The following is a 22,940-nucleotide window of genomic DNA, read 5'->3' as shown; positions in this document are numbered from 1 at the left end:
GAAGCCTGGATCAACCTCAGAACATGTTTCCCACTGACCTTTTAATTCAGTGTATCTTCTCCTCAGACATCAGATGCCAGCCACTCAAGGAAGGTGTGTGTGTGTAGTGATGGTAGAGGATGGAGGTGGTTTAAAGGTCATTTCAGTCTCATGTGAGTGACTCTGGTGGCAGTACTCCCCCCAAAACTTCCGTGTTGTTGGGCCAGCATCCTGCATCAGCATCTTCCTTTGTCCGGTCCTGCTTCTTCTCCCTTCCTTTCACAGGTGGTGATCCCTGGTGAGCATCCTTCAGGGTCTGCTTCGTAGAAACCCGACTTAATGTCGACTCAGTCTACTAGGGAGACAGAGAATGATGAATAAGCCAGTGCATGCACAGACTAAATTAAGATAGTGATAAGTATTATGAAGGAAATAAAACGAGATGAGACAGTGACCAATGGTAGGGGAGGACGGGCTGCTTTAGCTAAGGTGGAGGGAGAGCGCTTTTTGGGTGGGCTACAGAGAGCTGAGACTGGAATCATAGGAAGGAGGCAGTTCATTTAAGGTGGAGGGAAACTTCACCCTCTCATCCCTAAAATCCCAAGACAAAAAGCCCAGAAATGGAATGCTTCGAAGTTTTTTTGACAGCCTAGCTAGAGAAACTTCAGATTTTAAATACATTTCTATAATATATTCTATCAGTCAGGGGCCCAACAGGAAACAGATGGCATAGTGAAAATGGGATAATTTAAGATGAATGTAATAAAAGGGCGATTTACAAAGAGAAGGAACAGCGCCCCCTCCCTCTCAGAGATAGGATCAGCAGGTTGCCATCTGTGCCCTAGCATCCCAGACTTGGAGAAGAGGGAATGGTCAGGGGACCTGATACAAGTTCCTCTGTATGGGGCCTGGGGTACTGTTCCCCTGATCTCTCACTCTCCCCCTCTCCCAAACTCCTGGTCTGCTCCCTGTTGGCCAAATCCAACCTGAAGCCAGAGAACCAGGGTGGTAGTTTTGAAGTTGATGCAGTCTAGTCTGGTGATTAAGGGTGGAGGGTGGAGCTGGAGAGACAAAGGAAGACCTCCAGCATGTGTAGTTTACATTTTAAATTAATACTGGACTCGATGTGGAAGAAGTGACAGCAGACCCAGCTGAGGTTGTAACCTCAGTCAGTCACTGACCAGCTATAAATCAGTGTCTGTGAGCCACTTATTTTGTTAAAAAAAAAGAAAATTAAAGGACTGGAATAAAGTCGATGAACGTATTCTGAAATGGTATGTCTCTGATGCATCATAAATCAAAATAAAATATTTTAAATATTGAATGCAACAAAAAGTATCTGACATATCTAAACATTGTTTTAAATTGTGAAAACAAACCAAAAAAAAAAAATCTCTGTTGAAATAATTAGAGTCCCGGCAATATATCTTTCCAGTTGGTAAGTGGCTCTGGTATAATTAAATCTCTTACAGTGATCTGAAGCCAGATTTCTGTTGTTAGGGTGTGAGTCAAAAAGTAGAAAAAAAAAATAGATTGCTTTTTCTCAGGGTCAGGCTCCCTTTAAGATATAACCTAGAAAGAAGAGAGGATATTCTCATTGTGAGATAAGCATAGGATATGTGGATGAGACCACCAGGAATGTAATATGGGGAATCTTGGTAAACAAGGGACTGACTACAGATTGGTATGTCCGTATCTATTAATATTTTGATTGATTAGGATTTATATGCTTACAAAATGAGATTATGTTAGACACTGCTGTTTGGATTCCATAGGCGTGTTACTCAAGGAAATGTCTTTCATTATAATCCCTGAGTTTGTAGTAGAAACCTGTGTCTCCTTTAATGAGCAGGGTATCTTTACAGAGAATAAGATTCCAGAAAAGCAAGGAGTCACAGAAAGCCAAACAGCTGCAGAAGAGTACAAATAGCTCTAGTCTGAAAGGCACGATTTATCAAATGGGAGCATGATTGCTAGCAATCTTACTTTTTTTGGTGATTACAAAGTTGAGCATAGTAGCCCATGTGACTCTACATGAAGACTTGTAAAGAGTTTTTAAAAACAGTTATGCATGAGTATTGGAGATTTTAATTTAAGCAGAAGGCCTCTGTGGAGGTAAGTCTAGAGCATACGCTGGAAGAAAAATGCTGAGGGAGACCTTCGATCAGGAGAGAATATTAAGTGGGACTCCTAGGGGAAAGGCCTGTATTTACTTGTCTGGGGTGGGCTAATCTACATAATTGACTAAAACAGAATGAACAGCTGTGAAATATAGCATTTGAATGTGTGGGTAAAACAAAATTACAAAATATACAGGGTCACTGAACATGTAATGTATTTTCATACCATTATAGAATTTCCAAGCTCATTTGGGATATAAGAAATCGGCCAGTCCTCCAGAAAAGCTACATGACTTCATCAAGGTCAACTAGCTAGTTAGTGATAGCCTGGTAGTTAGTTAAGTACCTGGGCTCTGGAGACAAACATCCTCGATTTAAAACTCAAGTCCACCACTCCCTCTGTGACTTTTGGAGAAAATCACTCTGCCAATCTGTGCCTCAGTTTTCTTTTTCAAATTTTTTTCTTGTATTTTATTTTATTTATTTTTTATATGGCAGGATATTACTAGTTATCTATTTTATACATATTAATGTATACATGTCAATCCCAGTCTCCCAATACATCCCACCACCACCCCCCACCTCCGCTTTCCCCCCTTGGTGTCCATACGTTTGTTCTCTACATCTGTGTCTCTATTTCTGCCTTGCAAACCCGTTCATCTGTATGATTTTTCTAGATTCCACATATATGCGTTAATATAGGATATTTTTCTCTTTCTGACTTACTTCACTCTGTATGACAGACTCTAGGTCCATCCACCTCACTACAAATAACTCAATTTTGTTTCTTTTTATGGCTGAGTAATATTCCATTGTATATATGTACCACATCTTCTTTATCCATTCGTCTGTCAGTGGACACTTAGGTTGCTTCCATGTCTTGGCTATTGTAAATAGAGCTGCAGTGAGCATTGTGGTACATGACTCTTTTTGAATTATGGTTTTCTCAGGGTATATGCCCAGGAGTGGGATTGCTGGGTCGGATGGTAGTTCTATTTTTAGTTTTTTCAGGAACTTCCATACTGTTCTCCATAGTGGCTGTATCAATTTACATTCCTATCAACAGAGCAAGAGGGTTCCCTTTTCTCCACACCCTCTCCAGCATTTATTTATTTATTTATTTATTTTAAAAAGTTTATTTATTTATTTATTTTCTTATTAGTCATCCATTTAATACACATCAGTGTATACATGTCAATCCCAGTCTCCCAATTCATCCCACCACCACCCCCCACCGCTTTCCCCCCTTGGTGTCCATACGTTTGTTCTCTGCATCTGTGTCTCAATTTCTGCTCTGCAAACTGGTTCATCTGTACCAATTTCTAGGTTCCACATATATGCGTTAATATACGATATTTGTTTTCCTCTTTCTGACTTACTTCATTCTGTATGACAGTCTCTAGATGCATCCATGTCTCTACAAATGACCCAATTTCATTCCTTTTTATGGCTGAGTAATATTCCATTGTATATATGTACCACATCTTCTTTATCCATTTGTCTGTCGATGGGCATCTAGGTTGCTTCCATGACCTGGCTACTGTAAATAGTGCTGCAATGAACATTGGGGTGCATGTGTCTTTTTGAATTATGGTTTTCTCTGGGTATATGCCCAGTAGTGGGATTGCTGAATCATATGGTAATTCTATTTTTAGTTCTTTAAGGAACCTCCATACTGTTCTCCATAGTGGCTGTATCAATTTACATTCCCACCAACAGTGCAAGAGGCTTCCCTTTTCTCCACACCTTCTCCAACATTTGTTGTTTGTAGATTTTCTGATGATACCCATTCTAACGGTGTGAGGTGGTACCTCATTGTAGTTTTGATTTGCATTTCTCTAATAATTAGTGATGTTGAGCAGCTTTTCATGTGCTTCTTGGCCATCTTTATGTCTTCCTTGGAGAAATGTCTATTTAGGTCTTCTGCCCATTTTTGGATTGGGTTGTTTGTTTTTTTAATATTGAGCTGCATGGGCTGTTTATACATTTTGGAGATTAATCCTTTGTCCGATGATTCGTTTGCAAATATTTTCTCCCATTCTGAGGGTTGTCTTTTCATCTTGTTTATGGTTTCCTTGGCTGTGCAAAAGCTTTTAAGTTTCATTAGGTCCCAGTTGTTTATTTTTGTTTTTATTTCCATTACTCTGGGAGGTGGATCAAAAAAGCCCTTGCTGTGATTTATGTCAAAGAGTGCTCTTCCTATGTTTTCCTCTAAGAGTTTTATATTGCCTGGTCTTACATTTAGGTCTCTAATCCATTTTTTTTTTTTTAAAGAGCTATTCTTTCCTTTTTTTTTTTTTAATTAATTAATTAAATATTTTTTTTGGTTGTGTTGGGTCTTCGTTTCTGTGTGAGGGCTTTCCCTAGTTGTGGCAAGCGGGGGCCACTCTTCATCACGGTGCGCGGTCCTCTCACTATCGTGGCCTCTCTTGTTGTGGAGCACAGGCTCCAGACGTGCAGGCTCAGTAGTTGTGGCTCACGGGCCTAGTTGCTCCGCGGCATGTGGGATCTTCCCAGACCAGGGCTCGAACCCATGTCCCTTGCATTAGCAGGCAGATTCTCAACCACTGCACCACCAGGGAAGCCCTCTAATCCATTTTGAGTTTACTTTTGTGTATGGTGTTAGAGAGTGTTCTAATTTCATTCTTTTACATGTAGCTGTCCAGTTTTCCCAGCACCACTTATTGAAGAGACTGTCTTTTCTCCGTTGTATATCCGTGCCTCCTTTGTCATAGATTAGTTGACCATAGGTGCGTGAGTTTATCTCTGGGCTTTCTATCCTGTTCCATTGATCCATATTTCTGTTTTTGTGCCAGTACCATATTGTCTTGATTACTGTAGTTTTGTAGTATAGTCTGAAGTCAGGAAATCTGATTCCTCCAGCTCCATTTTTTTCCCTCAAGACTGCTTTGGCTCTTCGGGTTCTTTTGTGTCTCCATACAAATATTAAGATTTTTTATTCTAGTTCTGTAAAACATGCCTTTGGTAATTTGAAAGGGATTGCATTGAATCTGTAGATTGCTTTCGGTAGTATAGTCATTTTCACAATATTGATTATTCCAATTCCAGAACATGGTATATCTCTCCATTTGTTGGTATCATCTTTCATTTCTTTCATCAGTGTCTTATAGTTTTCCGCATAAAGGTCTTTTGTCTCTCTAGGTAGGTTTATTCCTAGGTATTTTATTCTTTTTGTTGCAATGGTAAATGTGAGTGTTTCCTTAATTTCTCTTTCAGATTTTTCATCATTACTCTATAGGAATGCAAGAGATTTCTGTGCATTAATTTTGTATCCAGCAACTTTACCAAATTCATTGATTAGCTATAGTAGTTTTCTGGTGGCATCTTTAGGATTCGCTATGTATGGCATCATGTCATCTGCCAAGAGTGACAGTTTTACTTCTTCTTTTCCAATTTGTATTACTTTTATTTCTTTTTTTTCCTCTGATTGCCATGGCTAGGACTTCCAGAACTATGTTGAATAATAGTGGTGAGAGTGGACATCCTTGTCTTGTTCCTGATCTTAGAGGAAATGCTTTCAGTTTTTCATCATTGAGAATGATGTTTGCTGTGGGTTTGTCATATATGGCCTTTATTATGTTGAGGTAGGTTCCCTCTATGCCCACTTTCTGGAGAGTTTTTATCATAAATGGGTGTTGAATTTTGTCAAAAGCTTTTTCTGCAACTATTGAGCTGATCATATGGTTTTTATTCTTCAGTTTGTTAATATGATGTATCACATTGGTTGATTTGCGTATACTGAAGAATCCTTGCATCTCTGGGATAAATCCCACTTGATCATGGTGTATGATCCTTTCAATGTATTGTTGGATTCTGTTTGCTAGTATTTTATTGAGGATTTTTCAATCTATATTCATCAGTGATATTGGTCTGTAATTTTCTTTTTTTGTAGTATCTTTGTCTGGTTTTGGTATCAGGGTGATGGTGGTCTCATAGAATGAGTTTGGGAGTGTTCCTCCCTCTGCAATTTTTTGGAAGAGTTTGAGAAGGATGGGTGTTAGCTCTTCTGTAAATGTTTGATAGAGTTCACTTGTGAAGCCATCTGGTCCTGGACTTTTGTTTGTTGGAAGATTTTTAATCACAGTTTCAATTTCATTACTTGTGATTGGTCTGTTCATATTTTCTGTTTCTTCCTGGTTCAGTCTTGGAAGGTTATACCTTTCTAAGAATTTGTCCATTTCTTCAGGTTGTCCATTTTATTGACATAGAGTTGCTTGTAGTAGTCTCTTAGGATGCTTTGTATTTCTGCGGTGTCTGTTGTAACTTCTCCTTTTTCATTTCTAATTTTATTGATTTGAGTCCTCTCCCTCTTTTTCTTGATGAGCCTGGCTAATGGTTTATCAATTTTGTTTATCTTCTCAAAGAACCAGCTTTTAGTTTTATTGATCTTTGCTGTTGTTTTCTTTGTTTCTATTTCATTTATTTCCACTCTGATCTTTATGATTTCTTTCCTTCTGCTAACTTTGGCTTTTGTTCTTCTTTCTCTAGTTCCTTTAGGTGTAAGGTTAGGTTGTTTATTTGAGATTTTTCTTGTTTCTTGAGGTAGGCTTGTATAGCTATAAACTTCTCTCTTAGAACTGCTTTTGCTGCATCCCATAGATTTTGGATCGTCGTGTTTTCATTGTCATTTGTCTCTAAGTATTTTCTGATTTCCTCTATGATTTCTTCACTGATCTCTTGGTTATTTAGTAACGTATTGTTTAGCCTCCGTATGTTTGTGTTCTTTTACGTTTTTTTCCCTGTAATTGATTTCTAATCTCATAGCGTTGTGGTCAGAAAAGATGCTGGATATGATTTCAATTTTCTTAAATTTAGTGAGGCTTGATTTGTGACCCAAGATGTGATCTATCCTGGAGAATGTTCCATGTGCACTTGAGAAGAAAGTGTAATCTGCTGTTTTTGGATGGAATGTCCTATAAATATCAATTAAATCTATCTGGTCTATTGTGTCATTTAAAGCTTGTGTTTCCTTAGTAATTTTCTGTTTGGATGATCTGCCCATTGGTGTAAGTGAGGTGTTAAAAGTCCCCCACTATTATTGTGTTACTGTCGATTTCCTCTTTTATAGCTCTTAGCAGTTGCCTTCTGTATTGAGGTGCTCCTATGTTGGGTGCATATATATTTATAATTGTTATATCTTCTTCTTGGATTGATCCCTTGATCATTATGTAGTGTCCTTCCTTGTCTCTTGTAACAGTCTTTATTTTAAAGTCTATTTTATCTGATATGAGTACTGCTACTCCAGCTTTCTTTTGATTTCCATTTGCATGGAATATCTTTTTCCATCCCATCACTTTCAGTCTGTATGTGTCCCTAGGTCTGAAGTGGGTCTCTTGTAGACAGCATGTATATGGGTCTTGTTTTTGTATCCATTCAGCCAGCCTGTGTCTTTTGGTTGGAGCATTTAATCCATTCACGTTTAAGGTAATTATCCATATGTATGTTCCTGTTACCATTTTCTTAATTGTTTTGGGTCTGTTTTTGTAGGTCCTTTTCTTGTCTTGTGTTTCCCACTTAGAGAAGTTCCTTTAGCATTTGTTGTAGAGCTGGTTTGGTGGTGCTGAATTCTCTTAGCTTTTGCTTGTCTGTAAAGCTTTTGATTTCTCCATCGAATCTGAATGAGATCTTTGCTGGGTAGAGTAATCTTGGTTGTAGGTTCTTCCCTTTCATCACTTTAAGTATATCATGCCACACCCTTCTGGCTTATAGAGTTTCTGCTGAGAAATCAGCTGTTAACCTTATGGGAGTTCCCTTGTATGTTATTTGTCATTTTTCCCTTGCTGCTTTCAATAATTTTTCTTTGTTTTAATTGTTGTCAATTTGATTACTATGTGTCTTGGCATGTTTCTGCTTGGGTTTATCATGCCTGGGACTCTCTGCATTTCCTGGACTTGGGTGGCTATTTCCTTTCCCATGTTAGGGAAGTTTTTCACTATAATCTCTTCAGATATTTTCTCTGGTCCTTTCTCTCTCTCTTCTCTTTCTGGGACCCGTATAATGCGAATGTTGGTGTGTTTAATGTTGTCCCAGTGCTCTCTTAGGCTGTCTTCATTTCTTTTTTTTTTTTTTTTGGGTAAATATAAAAATACTTTTCAAAAAGTATCTTATTTTTATATGTAGTTTTTTTTTCACACACACACTGTATTTTATTTTTACAAGAGATAGACTGATACCAAGCATTGTACATGGATGACCACAACAAAAGCAACGATGATTGCAATTACCAAACATGAAACACACTCATACTGTGTCATAATATTGACATTCAGTCCAGTAATCCTCCACTGTAACAGCTTCTTTACTTTGCAGTGAAAATTGATTTGTATATTCTTTGCCTCTGAGTCCTTGTGGGATTTTTTTTTTTTAATTCAGACAGAAAGTCACAAAAATTATACTCATCCTCATCAGTTCACTCAGTCCCATGTAATTAATTTTTTTTTCATCTTGATCTTTTGTTAGCACTTTTATGAGTTCATCAGTTTTTCATTAGAGTTCTGAAAATGCTTATTCATTCAGTTCAGCAGTACAGTCAGTTACCAGAAACCTGTACTTGCCAGAGTCTTTTCCATGACTTTCTTGAAGATGAAACCCTTTTATAGGAACATATTTGCGAAAGCATCAGAGTACACCCAGAACTGTCTGTAAATGACAAAAGACTTAAAAATGACCATGGTTAAAGATTTGATGAAAGTTCATAATAATGCAGTTGACAAGAAAATTAGTTATTTCTGAGATATACATTTTAAAGTAATAACTAGGATTATTACTTATAACATTATACCAGAACATATAAGATTTTTAGAAATTTCATGTAATGTCTGAAACATTTATATTAACATATTTCCATACATATTTCCATACAAATACAAATATAAGATTTTTAGAAATTTCATGTAATGTCTGAAACATTTATATTAACATATTTCCATACAAATAGCCCAATGAAAGTTTAGTATTAGTTGTTTTGTTTGTTTTTTTATACTGCAGGTTCTTATTAGGCATCAATTTTATACACATCAGTGTATACATTTCAATCCCAATCGCCCAATTCAGCACACCACCATCCCCACCCCACTGCAGTTTTCCCCCCTTGGTGTCCATATATCCATTCTCTACATCTGTGTCTCAACTTCTGCCCTGCAAACTGGCTCATCTGTACCATTTTTCTAGGTTCCACATACATGCATTAATATATGATATTTGTTTTTCTTTCTGACTTACTTCAGTCTGTATGACAGTCTCTAGATCCATCCATGTCTCAACAAATGACTCAATTTCGTTCCTTTTGATGGCTGAGTAATATTCCATTGTATATATGTACCACATCTTCTTTATCCATTCGTCTGTTGATGGGCATTTAGGTTGCTTCCATGACCTGGCTATTGTAAATAGTGCTGCAATGAACATTCGGGTGCATGTGTCTTTTTGAATTACGGTTTTCTCTGGGTATATGCCCAGTAGTGGGATTGCTGGGTCATATGGTAATTCTATCTTTAGTTTTTTAAGGAACCTCCATATTGTTCTCCATAGTGGCTGTATCAATTTACATTCCCACCAACAGTGCAAGAGGGTTCCCTTTTCTCCACACCCTCTCCAGCATTTGTTGTTTGTAGATTTTCTGATGATGCCCATTCTAACAGGAGTGAGGTGATACCTCATTGTAGTTTTGATTTGCATTTCTCTAATAATTAGTGATGTTGAGCATCTTTTCATGTGCTTCGTGACCATCTGTATGTCTTCTTTGGAGATATGTCTATTTAGGTCTTCTGCCCATTTTTGGATTGGGGTATTTGTTTCTTTAATATTGAGCTGAATGAGCTGTTTATATATTTTGGAGATTAATCCTTTGTCCATTGATTCATTTGCAAATATTTTCTCCCATTCTGAGGGTTGTCTTTTCGTCTTGTTTATGGTTTCCTTTGCTGTGCAAAAGCTTAGAAGTTTCATTAGGTCCCAGTTGTTTATTTTTGTTTTTCTTTCCATTACTCTAGGAGGTGGATCAAAAAAGATCTTGCTGTGATTTATGTCAAAGAGTGTTCTTCCTATGTTTTCCTCTAAGAGTTTTATAGTGTCCAGTCTTATATTTAGGTCTCGAATCCATTTTGAGTTTATTTTTGTGTATGGTGTTAGGGAGTATTCTAATTTCATTCTTTTACATGTAGCTGTCCAGTTTTCCCAGCACCACTTATTGAAGAGACTGTCTTTTCTCCATTGTATATCTTTGCCTCCTTTGTCATAGATTAGTTGACCATAGGTGCGTGGGTTAATCTCTGGGCTTTCTATCTTGTTCCATTGATCTATGTTTCTGTTTTTGTGCCAGTACCATATTGTCTTGATTACTGTAGCTTTGTAGTATAGTCTGAAGTCAGGGAGTCTGATTCCTCCAGCTCCATTTTTTTCCCTCAAGACTGCTTTGGCTATTCGGGGTCTTCGGTGTCTCCATACAAATTTTAAGATTTTTTGTTCTAGTTCTGTAAAAAATGCCATTGGTAATTTGATAGGGATTGCATTGAATCTGTAGATTGCTTTGGGTAGTATACTCATTTTCACAATGTTGATTCTTCCAATCCAAGAACATGGTATATCTCTCCATCTGTTGGTATCATCTTTAATTTCTTTCATCAGTGTCTTATAGTTTTCTGCATACAGGTCTTTTGTCTCCGTAGGTAGGTTTATTCCTAGGTATTTTATTCTTTTTGTTGCAATGGTAAATGGGAGTGTTTCCATAATTTCTCTTTCAGATTTTTCATCATTAGTGTATAGGAATGCAAGAGATTTCTGTGCATTAACTTTGTATCCTGCAACTTTACCATATTCATTAATTAGCTCTAGCAGTTTTCTGGTGGCAGTTTTAGGATTCTCTATGTATAGTATCATGTCATCCGCAAACAGTGACAGTTTTACTTCTTCTTTTCCAATTTGTATTCCTTTTATTTCTTTTTCTTCTCTGATTGCCGTGGCTAGGACTTCCAGAACTATGTTGAATAATAGTGGTGAGAGTGGACATCCTTGTCTTGTTCCTGATCTTAGAGGAAATGCTTTCAGTTTTTCATCATTGAGAATGATGTTTGCTGTGGGTTTGTCATATATGGCCTTTATTATGTTGAGGTAGGTTCCCTCTATGCCCACCTTCTGGAGAGTTTTTATCATAAATGGGTGTTGAATTTTGTCAAAAGCTTTTTCTGCATCTATTGAGATGATCATATGGTTTTTATTCTTCAACTTGTTAATATGGTGTATCACATTGATTGATTTGCGTATATTGAAGAATCCTTGCATCCCTGGGATAAATCCCACTTGATCGTGGTGTATGATCCTTTTAATGTGTTGTTAGATTCTGTTTGCTAGTATTTTGTTGAGGATTTTTGCATCTATATTCATCAGTGATATTGGTCTGTAATTTTCTTTTTTTGTAGTGTCTTTGTCTGGTTTTGGTATCAGGGTGATGGTGGCCTCATAGAATGAGTTTGGGAGTGTTCTTTCCTCTGCAATTTTTTGGAAGAGTTTGAGAAGGACGGGTGTTAGCTCTTCTCTAAATGTTTGATAGAATTCACCTGTGAAGCCATCTGGTCCTGGACTTCTGTTTGTTGGAAGATTTTTAATCACAGTTTCCGTTTCATTACTTGTGATTGGTCTGTTCATATTTTCTGTTTCTTCCTGGTTCAGTCTTGGAAGGTTATACCTTTCTAAGAATTTGTCCATTTCTTCCAGGTTGTCCATTTTATTGGCATAAAGTTGCTTGTAGTAGTCTCTTAGGATGCTTTGTATTTCTGCGGTGTCTGTTGTAACTTCTCCTTTTTCATTTCTGATTTTATTGATTTGAGTCCTCTCCCTCTTTTTCTTGATGAGTCTGGCTAATGGCTTATCAATTTTGTTTATCTTCTCAAAGAACCAACTTTTAGTTTTATTGATCTTTGCTATTGTTTTCTTTGTTTCTATTTCATTTATTTCTGCTCTGATCTTTATGATTTCTTTCCTTCTGCTAATTTTGGGTTTTGTTTGTTCTTCTTTCTCTAGTTTCTTTAGGTGTAAGGTTAGATTGTTTACTTGAGATTTTTCTTGTTTCTTTAGGTAGGCTTGTATAGCTATAAACTTCCCTCTTAGAACTGCTTTTGCTGCATCCCATAGGTTTTGGGTCGTCGTGTTTTCATTGTCATTTGTCTCTAGGTATTTTTTTATTTCCTCTTTGATTTCTTCAGTGATCTCTTGGTTATTTAGTAACGTATTGTTTAGCCTCCGTGTGTTTGTCTTTTTTACATTTTTTTCCCTGTAATTCATTTCTAATCTCATAGCGTTGTGGTCAGAAAATATGCTTGATATGATTTCAATTTTCTTAAATTTACTGAGGCTTGATTTGTGACCCAAGATGTGTTCTATCCTGGAGAATGTTCCGTGCGCACTTGAGAAGAACGTGTAATCTGCTGTTTTTGGATGGAATGTCCTATATATATCAATTAAATCTATCTGGTCTATTGTGTCATTTAAAGCTTCTGTTTCCTTATTTATTTTCATTTTGGATGATCTGTGCCTTATGTATTGAGGTGGTCCTATGTTGGGTGCATATATATTTATAATTGTTATATCTTCTTCTTGGATTGATCCCTGGATCATTATGTAGTGTCCTTCCTTGTCTCTTGTAACATTCTTTATTTTAAAGTCTATTTTATCTGATATGAGTATAGCTACTCCAGCTTTCTTTTGATTTCCATTTGCATGGAATATCTTTTTCCATCCCATCACTTTCAGTCTGTATGTGTCCCTAGGTCTAAAGTGGGTCTCTTGTAGACAGCATATATATGGGTCTTGTTTTTGTATCCTTTCAGCCAGTCTATGTCTTTTGGTTGGGGCATTTAATCCATTCACGTTTAAGGTAATTATCAATATGTATGTTCCTATGACCATTTTCTTAATTGTTTTGGGTTTGTTTTTGTAGGTCCTTTTCTTGTCTTGTGTTTGCCACTTAGAGAAGTTCCTTTAGCATTTGTTGTAGAGCTGGTTTGGTGGTGCTGAATTCTCTTAGCTTTTGCTTGTCTGTAAAGCTTTTGATTTCTCCATCAAATCTAAATGAGATCCTTGCCAGGTAGAGTAATCTTGGTTGTAGGTTCTTCCCTTTCATTACTTTACGTATATCACGCCACTCCCTTCTGGCTTATAGAGTTTCTGCTGAGAAATCAGCTGTTAACCTTATGGGAGTTCCCTTGTATGTTATTTGTCGTTTTTCCCTTGCTGCTTTCAATAATTTTTCTTTGTCTTTAATTTTTGCCACTTTGATTACTATGTGTCTTGGCGTGTTTCTCCTTGGGTTTATCCTGTATGGGACTCTCTGCCCTTCCTGGACTTGGGTGGCTATTTCCTTTTCCATGTTAGGGAAGTTTTCGACTATAATCTCTTCAAATATTTTCTCTGGTCCTTTCTCTCTCTCTTCTCCTTCTGGGACCCCTATAATGCGAATGTTGTTGCTTTTAATGTTGTCCCAGAGGTCTCTTAGGCTGTCTTCATTTCTTTTCATTCTTTTTTCTTTAGTCTGTTCCGCAGCAGTGAATTCCACCATTCTGTCTTCCAGGTCACTTATCCGTTCTTCTGCCTCAGTTATTCTGCTATTGATTCCTTCTAGTGTAGTTTTCATTTCAGTTATTGTATTGGTCATCTCTGTTTGTTTGTTCTTTAATTCTTCTAGGTCTTTGTTAATCATTTCTTGCATCTTCTCAATCTTTGCCTCCATTCTTATTCCGAGGTCCTGGATCATGTTCACTATCATTATTCTGAATTCTTTTTCTGGAAGGTTGCCTATCTGCACTTCATTTAGTTGTTTTTCTGGGGTTTTTTCTTGTTCCTTCATCTGGTACATAGCCCTCTGCCTTTTCATCTTGTCTGTCTTTCTGTAACTGTGGTTTTTGGTCCACAGGCTGCAGGATTGTAGTTTTTCTTGCTTCTGCTGTCTGCCCTCTGGTGGTTGAGGCTATCTAAGAGGCTTGATGGGAGGCTCTGGTGGTGGGTAGAGCTGACTGTTGCTGTGGCAGTCAGAGCTCAGTAAAACCTTAATCCACTTGACTGTTGATGGGTGGGGCCGGGTTCCCTCCCTGTTGCTGTGGCGGTCAGAGCTCAGTAAAACCTTAATCTACTTGACTGTTGATGGGTGGGGCTGGGTTCCCTCCTTTTTGGTTGTTTTGCCTGAGGCAACCCAACACTGGAGCCTACCCGTGCTCTTTGGTGGGGTTAATGGCCGACTCTGGGAGGGCTCACGCCAAGGAGAACTTCCCAGGACCTCTGCTGCCAGTGTCCTTATCCCCACGGTGAAACAGAGCCACCACTTGCCTCGGCAGGAGACCCCCCAACACTAGCAGGTACGTCTGGTTCAGTCTCCCCCAGGGTCACTGCTCCTTCCCCTGGGTCCCGATGCACACATTACTTTGTGTGTGCCCTCCAAGAGTGGGGTCTCTGTTTCCCCCAGTCCTGTCACAGTCCTGCAATCAATTCCCACTAGACTTCAAAGTCTGATTCTCTAGGAATTCCTCCTCCCGTTGCCGGACCCCCAGGTTGGGAAGCCTGACGTGGGGCTCAGAACCTTCACTGCAGTGGGTGGACTTCTGTGGTATAAGTGTTCGCCAGTCTGTGAGTCACCCACCCAGCAGTTATGGGATTTGATTTTACTCTGATTGCGCCCCTCCTACCGTCTCACTGTGGCTTCTCCTCTGTACTTGGACGTGGGGTATCCTCCTTGGTGAAGTCCAGGGTCTTCCTGTCAATGATTGTCCAGCAGCCAGTTCGCAGTATTACTTTAAAGGGTCTGTGTTTGCTCACCCAACCTCACCAAACCTCTCTGTCTTCATTTCTTTTAATTCTTTTTTTTTTTTAATTCTTTACTCACTGCTCCGTGGCAGTGAATTCCACCATTCTGTTTTCCAGGTCGCTTATCCTTTCTTCTGCCTCAGTTATTCTGCTATTGATTCCTTCTAGTGTGTTTTTCATTTCAGTTATTGTACTGTTCATCTCTGTTTGTTTGTTCTTTAATTCTTCTAGGTGTTTGTTAAACATTTCTTTCATCTTCTTGATCTTTGCCTGCATTCTTTTTCCGAGGTCCTGGATCATCTTTACTATCATTATTCTGAATTTTTTTTTAGAAGATTGCCTATCTCCCCTTCTTTAGGTGTTTTTATGGGGTTTTATCTTGTTCCTTCATGTGGTGCATAGTCCTCTGCCTTTTCCTTTTTTCTATCTTTCTGTGAATGTGGTTTTCATTTCACAGGCTGCAGGATTGTAGTTCTTGCTTCTTCTGTCTGCCCTCTCTCAATTTTCTTATCTGTAGAATGGGAATAGTAATAGGACACTCATGTTAAATGAGATGATACATTTCAGTAACACTAGATCATGTCTGGAATATAGTAAGTAGTCAATTAATTTGAGGTATGTTTATTATTATCGAGAATGCCAGAGCTGAAGTCACCTAAACCCTACAGGAAATGTTCTATCTACTCTACAGAAAGCAAGAACATATCACAAGAGCGGATATATGTGAGAAATTAGTTTCCCAGCTAAAATAGTTGTAAGATACAAAATAATGTCAAGTCTTCTTGGAGATATTAAAACAAAAAATTTTAAGTACCTTTGTGGGAAATGACTCAGATGAGCTCTTTAGAACTCTTTGAAGTTTCAGTTCATCCTCTAATGCTTAAATTCAGTAATTGGAATTTTCCCCCAGAGCTGAAGTCTTTAATGTTTGTTTTACAGCTCGCAAAGTGTGTATCAATATATTTTTTGATAACTGACCTTTTTTAACATCCTAATTTTTCTCTATTAATGCTGCCTACTACTACCAGGGGGTTCCTTTATTCTTTGTAATTAGAATAAGTTGTGCTTTTAGGTAAATGTACATTTTGAACAAAGGAAAAGCGTGTGGTGAATTAGAACAATATGTTTTGAATATAGTTGAAGATAAGGCAGCTGACTTTCTTAAAAAATATACAAAGATGCTGAAAACAAATTTTTTTGTGTGGAATAGCTGGATGGTTGTCTAGATAAAGAAATCAAACAAAGTAAAAGACCAGAGTCACTTTTTGATAATCTCTGGTTGAAATCCTAACAAGTTTTCACATGTTAAGGCACATGTTTAACCATGTATTCTAGCTCCTGAAGTCCCTCTTGAAGAATCTGCTGAAAGACCCCAAGTGTGTCACGTTGATGATTCTGAGTTATTTCCTATTGGCTGAGTGGCAGAGGCATTTATTATTACTTAATGACTGTCTTTGGTTATATTCAAACTTGGAATGATATAGTAGTATCAGTAAATCTCAGGTAATGACACCATAAAATATGTATTATGGCTTTGATATGAAATGCTGTCATAGTTGTTGTATTTCTTGATTTTATGCATGCCTTTAGTGACTCTTATTTTATGTTACACATTTAGTTTTCTTGCACTATGTCGGTATTTTATGACATAAATCATTTTTGGATGGCAGTGCCCAATGGCTGAGGAATACAAATTTATCTAAAAATCTCTTAGCCCAGTCAGAATAATCGGTATTCCCCAAAGGTGGCTCTCTTCATGCCACAGTATTCAGCCCCAAAGAAGACACGTTTTCATTTTTAACTATAGAAAATTTGCTACAGGTAAATGAGGTAAATTTTGTAGGTATCCTTGACTGTTTCCTTTGATTGAAAACAGAACTGTCTTCATGTATTTCACAATGGTCTTGAAACTTAATCAGGATGCCTGCCTAATGAGTTACTAGCTTCACTTCAAAGACTCCTAGTAGTGATGTTGAGTACTTTAAGGCCCATTAAGGATCTTTATCAGGATTCAGAAAGGCATGTTCATGAAAAACCCTTTAAGTATATTTGTTTTATTGACTTATTCTTAGAGAAACAACCCTGTTATAAATCTGAAAGTCCCCGAGAATAGATTTTGATGTTGATCATTGAGCTTTTCTGAGTAAGATTCACTTCAGGGTAGCTTCTTCTGTAAGGATGATTTTGACTTTTAAATTTGCTTGAGAATTTTTTATACAAATTAAATCAGACACTTAATCTAGAGAATTGCTTCAAAATCCTCAGTTTGGGAATACTTATGACCATGGCTGTCTTTGTTTGTTTGATCTTGTTGTTCTTATTATTTTTTTAATTTTAATCTTGGGTTATTGACATATGCCAACACCTGGCAAGGTTTTTGAGATAGAAATAAGGCAAAAATTGTTCCTGATCTCACAAAGCATCTAGAAAATATGCAGATTTGTTACATGTCAGTACTTTGTCTTAAAAGTTGTTAATAAGAATTTCGTATACACATATGGCATGATGACTCTTTTGAATATTTATATATCATATTTTATAGCTCTGCTTTGCTTATAAAATAAGTGTGTGGGTATTCTACATTTCTTCATGTATACAAACATATACATATGCACACTACCAAGTAACCACTTGTACTTACTCATTAGCAGTGAGTAATAACAAAAGATGCAGAATATTTAATGTTACAGATTTTTTCCTACTTTTGTCATCTCACAACAAAGCAGGATGGCAGGTTTTTAGTTCAGGGTTTCAGGAGCAACCTAGTATTGGAGCGTGTAAGTGACTTATCTCAGGTCACTCATCCTGGTTTGTATGATCAGTATTCCAAATGGATTATTTTGGCTACAGTTTCTGTTTTAATCCAATAGGAGATACAAATGCTTATAAGCATCAAATAGAAAACATTTATATATATTTTTTAGTTTTACAAAGTATACTATAGCATTGAAAAAAGTAAAACATCGGTGTGAATATGAATGTTGTTGATGTGAGAAAAACACTTTAATACTTCATTTTTAAAACATGAGTAGAAACTCAATTGCTTCTGCAATAGAATTAGTCAATTTATTTTTCTTGCTCACAGCACTAGTGTTCACAAATGTTAGTTGCCATGAATATGCATCAGCAGAAAGTATAAACTACAACCTGTAGTAGCAATTGCAAATTTCACCTCACTTACACCATCAATCATCTATTTATGGCTCTCGTTTTTTATGGTATGTATGCTCTTGTACCTTTCATGTCTTTTGTGTTCATTCTATCAAATGAAGTTGATTTTCTCTAGTGTCTCAAGATGGAGATTGTGTCTGCTATTTTTCATAAATAGCATGAGAATTTGGTATGCCCACTATGCACCTAATTATATTTCCTTTGAAAATTTCTATTCTACACAATTCAGTTTCCTGTATGTTAGTGGTAATTCAGGTTGGATCTACACTTTGAAAAATATCAGTGGACCAGTGAAAAATTAAGCCAAGTATCACATAGCCAAAATAAATTGTCTTTTTTTAACCCTGAGTAAATGTGAATGTTAATTTTTATATAATTTTTAGAATTTATAAAATATAGGTATTTGATCAGTTCCATTGAAAGGAAAAACAATCAGTTCAATACTAAGATAAACTCTGGTACTAGTTATGTAATGCTAATTAAGTGGATTAAAATTTAATTACTGTTAAAAATATAAAAAGAATCCCTAAAACCTAAGACACATTGTAAGTTTAAAAAAAGAGAAATGATGCAATAAAATAATCCTCCAAATAAAAGATTTATGCACAGCAAAACCAACTGCTTGACTCTGTATAATTCATTTATTTATCCTTTCAACAGATACTGTTTGATTCCCTTACAGTAAATAGAAAAAAGTCTGTGTCTTTAAACAGCTTAAATTTTACTGGGAAAAATAGTTCTTACAAGAAAAGAAATAAGCAAGATAATTTAAGATTGTAATAATTCCTTGAAGGAAATAAACAGCTAAGATGGAGCATTAGTTAAGGCAGCCACTTTGGGTGGGCTGCTTAGGAAAGCCCTTTCAGAAGAGTTGATTTTTGAGCTAAAGGATCGGAAAAAATGCTCTGTGAATATCGGGTGGGACACATGTTCTAGGCAGAGAGAACAAATGTGAAGGCTGGAAATAGTGAGTGAGGACTTGGTATGAGAAAATATTGGGAGAGAAGGGTAAGATTACTCAGGGCACAATAGGCCATAGCCAAGAGTGGATTTTTTGGAAGAGCCACTGAAAATTTTAAAGAGGAGGGATAAAATCTGATCTATGGTTTTAAAACATCTGACTGTTGTATGAATTATAGTTAGTAGGGAGGCAAATGGAGAGGCTAGGAGACCAAGATACTATAGTAACATGAAAGTGAGGCAGTGGGACCATAGACACTGAGGAAGGCAGTGGAGGTGGAAAGGAGTTGAGACAGAGTAGCCATCTCCTGGTGAAGGAGAGCAAGGAACCCAGGATGAACATCACCCCTAGGATACTCACTTATCACTAAAGAGGAAAACAAAAATTAACAGAGCACAAACCTTAATGAAGAAGTAATCAAACTAAAGAGGCATGAACTACTTACATTAAGTCATTTATGTATTTCCATCCTACAACTGAGGAGTAGGACTCTCACACCTAACTAAGGAATTTCAGAGATTCAGTCTACCTGGACTACTTGTCTAAACTCTGCCCAAGACCTTCTAATGAAAAAGGTCCAGCTATGGATTGTTTCTCCCAAGTTGGATCTGCATCTTATTTCTCTGTTTCCTACACACAGTATAGTACCTCTAGGAGCAGAGTAAGCCAAAGTTGGTCAAATGTAACATCAGTTTCTCCTCTTAGTTTTTTTCAGCAGATGTGAAGGGTCTATTATGTGTAGGGACTCTTTTATATTCTTTACATAAATTATTCTGTTAGTTCATACAGAAACTCTGTTAGGCTATTATTATTGTTGTTGTTAAGAATGCCCCCTTTTTACAGACAAAGAAACTAAGGCTGGTTAGGAGATATTAACCATCTTGATGTGTATCACAGTTAGTGAGGCAGAATTAGAATCCAAACCTATGTCTGTTGTGTTTTAAAACTTCTGCTTTTTCATAACATTGTGCTGCCTTATTGATCAGGAACCAAATTGATAAATCATTTAGGGCTGTATGTTTTTTGGCTCTTTCTAGCAGGTCTTCAATTAGTGAAAAGTGAGATTAGTGAAAAATGGTGACAGAAAAATATAAAGACATTAAGGTGACATATTCATTTCTCCCTGATAAATAAATTAATAAAGGTACAGTGTGTCCTAAATAAATAACTCTGCCAACCGATAGGAGGAAGCTCTCCAACAGGCTGTGAGAATATCAGATTATTGAGGACAGAGCAAATCAGGTGACAGATGAAAGGCATATTCTGTGTTATACAAACACACTTGCAAAGCACCACACTATGTATAGAAAGGTCAAAAATGATGGACCAAAGCCAAGATTGTTGGAAGGTTTGATTTTAGGGTCTTGAGAAGGGGAGGAGAAAACAAATGTGAGCAGAAGAGTAATATCCATGTTGGTTTTCTCAATCACCTTTGATGCTTGTAAACTAGAGTCCTGGGACGGCCCCATCCCACCCCCAAGACCTTCTGGAGAATGGGAACTGCCTGTTTAACAAACGTTCCCAGGTGATTTGGGTACCAAGTAGGTAATGGACCACGTCTTGGGAGAATACTGATTTAGTCCACTCTGTTTAATGTACAATCATCATGAGGCTCATCAAGGAAAATGGTTATCCAAAGTTGTAGCACTCTTTTTTTTTGTTAGAGCTTAACCTAAATCAGTCTCCTAGAGGCCCAGTGCTGTCTTCTTTGAGACTTAGATTTAATTTTTCCAGCTCAGTCATGGACCAGCTAACAGCATGTATCATTGATATTTCTCTTCTAGAATCACAACCACAGCTGCCTGCATGATGGACCTGAGGCGGTACCCACTGGATGAACAAAACTGCACCTTGGAAATTGAAAGCTGTAAGTTTTTATGACAACCCAGCTAGACTGAACTTGGCTTTAAGGTTCTCCTTGGGCAAAGGTCTCCTACCCTGGTTCACATCTAGACCACAAGTCCTGCAAAGGTTGTGCTAGCGTGCCAAATTTAGTGGAGGGAGGTACTCACAGTGTCTTCCCTCAGTCATGCTGCCACCCTCTCAGTGTCATCCCTAAGTCCCTGGGAGGGTTGTGTAGGGAAGCAGTAATCTAGCAATAAAAGGAAGATACTAAGAGTCTGGAAGGAGACCAAGGGCTATTTCAGGAATTTATTATATGGAATTGGTGCAACTAGCTGCAACAGGCTTGGAAAAATAGGTGGAGATGGCGGCATGACACGAGATGTCCTTATTGCCTTTGCCTTTCACAAATGTTATCTCTGCAATTAATTGCAGAGTAAAAGTGGCCTCTGGATTAGTTAAAACATTCATAGAGTGTGGATTGGTGGAATGTTTTTTATTTCGAGGGACTATTTTCATTGTTTCAAATTCATTTTCTTGCTGAAGGCCATATGATGAGCAAGATTGGTGGATGTGTGTTTTTATTCTCCTTCCTGTGCTGACCTGTTTTACAATGTTGGTGCTTTTCTAGGCCGCAGTTTCAGCATCCTTCTTGACGATTCAGTCACCTACCCTGTTGAGTGGGCTAAAGCGTTTATTTCATAACCCATTTCCATTTCAGAGGTCACACAGAGAGGTCGTTTGAGGTGGAGTAGGATTTCAAATCTTTTTTCTCTCTCAATTCTTTGCAATGTTTTCCTATTTAATCCTATCAAACAATTGAAAGCTGATGATTTTATATCCAGCATTCTAGATAATGACTAGCTTGACTGCTTTGTGGATACTCTCAGTCTTTGGGAGGAACTATAGCCTTGGCGAGCCACGAAACTCTAAATCACTGCTCTGAGCAGAAATACTGCATTTATGACACATTGCTGGTATTTTTGCCCATTTCAAAAAATAGCTTCGAGGGATAATTAAATTTACATGCACTTTTTGAAGAACCTGATTGCATACTTGTATTTCCAAATCATCATTATTTTCACATTAGATCTTTGACATAAAGAACTATTTAATGAAATTGGTCCAAGGGATTTTGATGATTATTTTTATGTAGATACCTCTCGGATAACTTTGCATTTTTGTAACTCACGACACAGTTTAGAGAATGATGTTCTTCAAAATTCAAATTCTTTGGTTGTTTCAAATTGCTGATGTAAGGATGTTTTGAAAAAAGTATGTTGCTGTGTACTACTAATGAATTTTTGTGGTAAGATCATTTTTTTGTGGTAGAATTTGACTGGAATTTTAAATAATCATAATTGTACATGGTTAAAGCACCTGCACTGATGTTATGTCACTTGCGCCTTTCACAACCCTCATAGTAGTAAACAAGGCCTTTTTATTTTGAAGAACCGATGATGCCTAAGGACACAGGCAGCATCCAAGTGTTCCATGTAATTAAAATATAATTCTGACATGAATATTTTTTTGACATAAATATTTAAAAATTAACATGATAACTCCTGGACTTCCCTGGTGGCACAGTGGTTAAGAATCTGCCTGCCAATGCAGGAGACACGGGTTGGAGCCCTGATCTGGAAGATCCCACATGCCGTGGGGCAACTAAGCCCATGTGCCACAACTACTGAAACCTGCGTGCCACAACTACTGAAGCCCACGCACCTAGAGCCCATGCTCTGCAACAAGAGAAGCCATCGCAATGAGAAGCCCGTGCACAGCAACGAAGAGTAGCCCCCGCTTACCACAACTAGAGAAAGCCCTCACGCAGCAACAAAGACCCAACGTAACCAAAAATAAATAAATTAATTAATTAATTTAAAAAAAAACATGATAACTCCTTAGACTTTTAGAAAGTTTAAGTTTTACAAAGGGGCTTTTACATATCTCATTTCAGTTCACAATTATCGTGGTAAATGATATAGATTTTTCCAGCTTTTTTGAGATATAATTGACATATGTCATTGTGTGAGTTTAAGATGTACAGTGTGATGATT

At 37.4% G+C, this 22,940-nt stretch overlaps 1 protein-coding gene across 8 annotated transcripts in view; it reads left to right on the top strand.

The window, feature by feature from the left end:
- Positions 1-22,940, top strand: part of GABRB2 (gamma-aminobutyric acid type A receptor subunit beta2) — a 326,677-nt gene that overhangs the window by 124,243 nt on the left and 179,494 nt on the right. For all 8 annotated transcript variants that reach the window (XR_009007236.1, XM_007171423.3, XM_057541423.1 and 5 more), the window contains exon 6: positions 20,826-20,908. Coding sequence is in view for 7 of the 8 variants with exons in the window: in XM_007171423.3 (XP_007171485.1) it covers positions 20,826-20,908 (83 nt within the window). In the remaining variant the exon portion in view is untranslated. The remainder of the gene's footprint in view (positions 1-20,825; positions 20,909-22,940) is intronic.

Source organism: Balaenoptera acutorostrata, chromosome 2 (assembly GCF_949987535.1).
Source record: "Balaenoptera acutorostrata chromosome 2, mBalAcu1.1, whole genome shotgun sequence".
Lineage (NCBI taxonomy): Eukaryota > Metazoa > Chordata > Mammalia > Artiodactyla > Balaenopteridae > Balaenoptera > Balaenoptera acutorostrata.
This window is presented reverse-complemented; position numbering and strand designations above follow the sequence as displayed.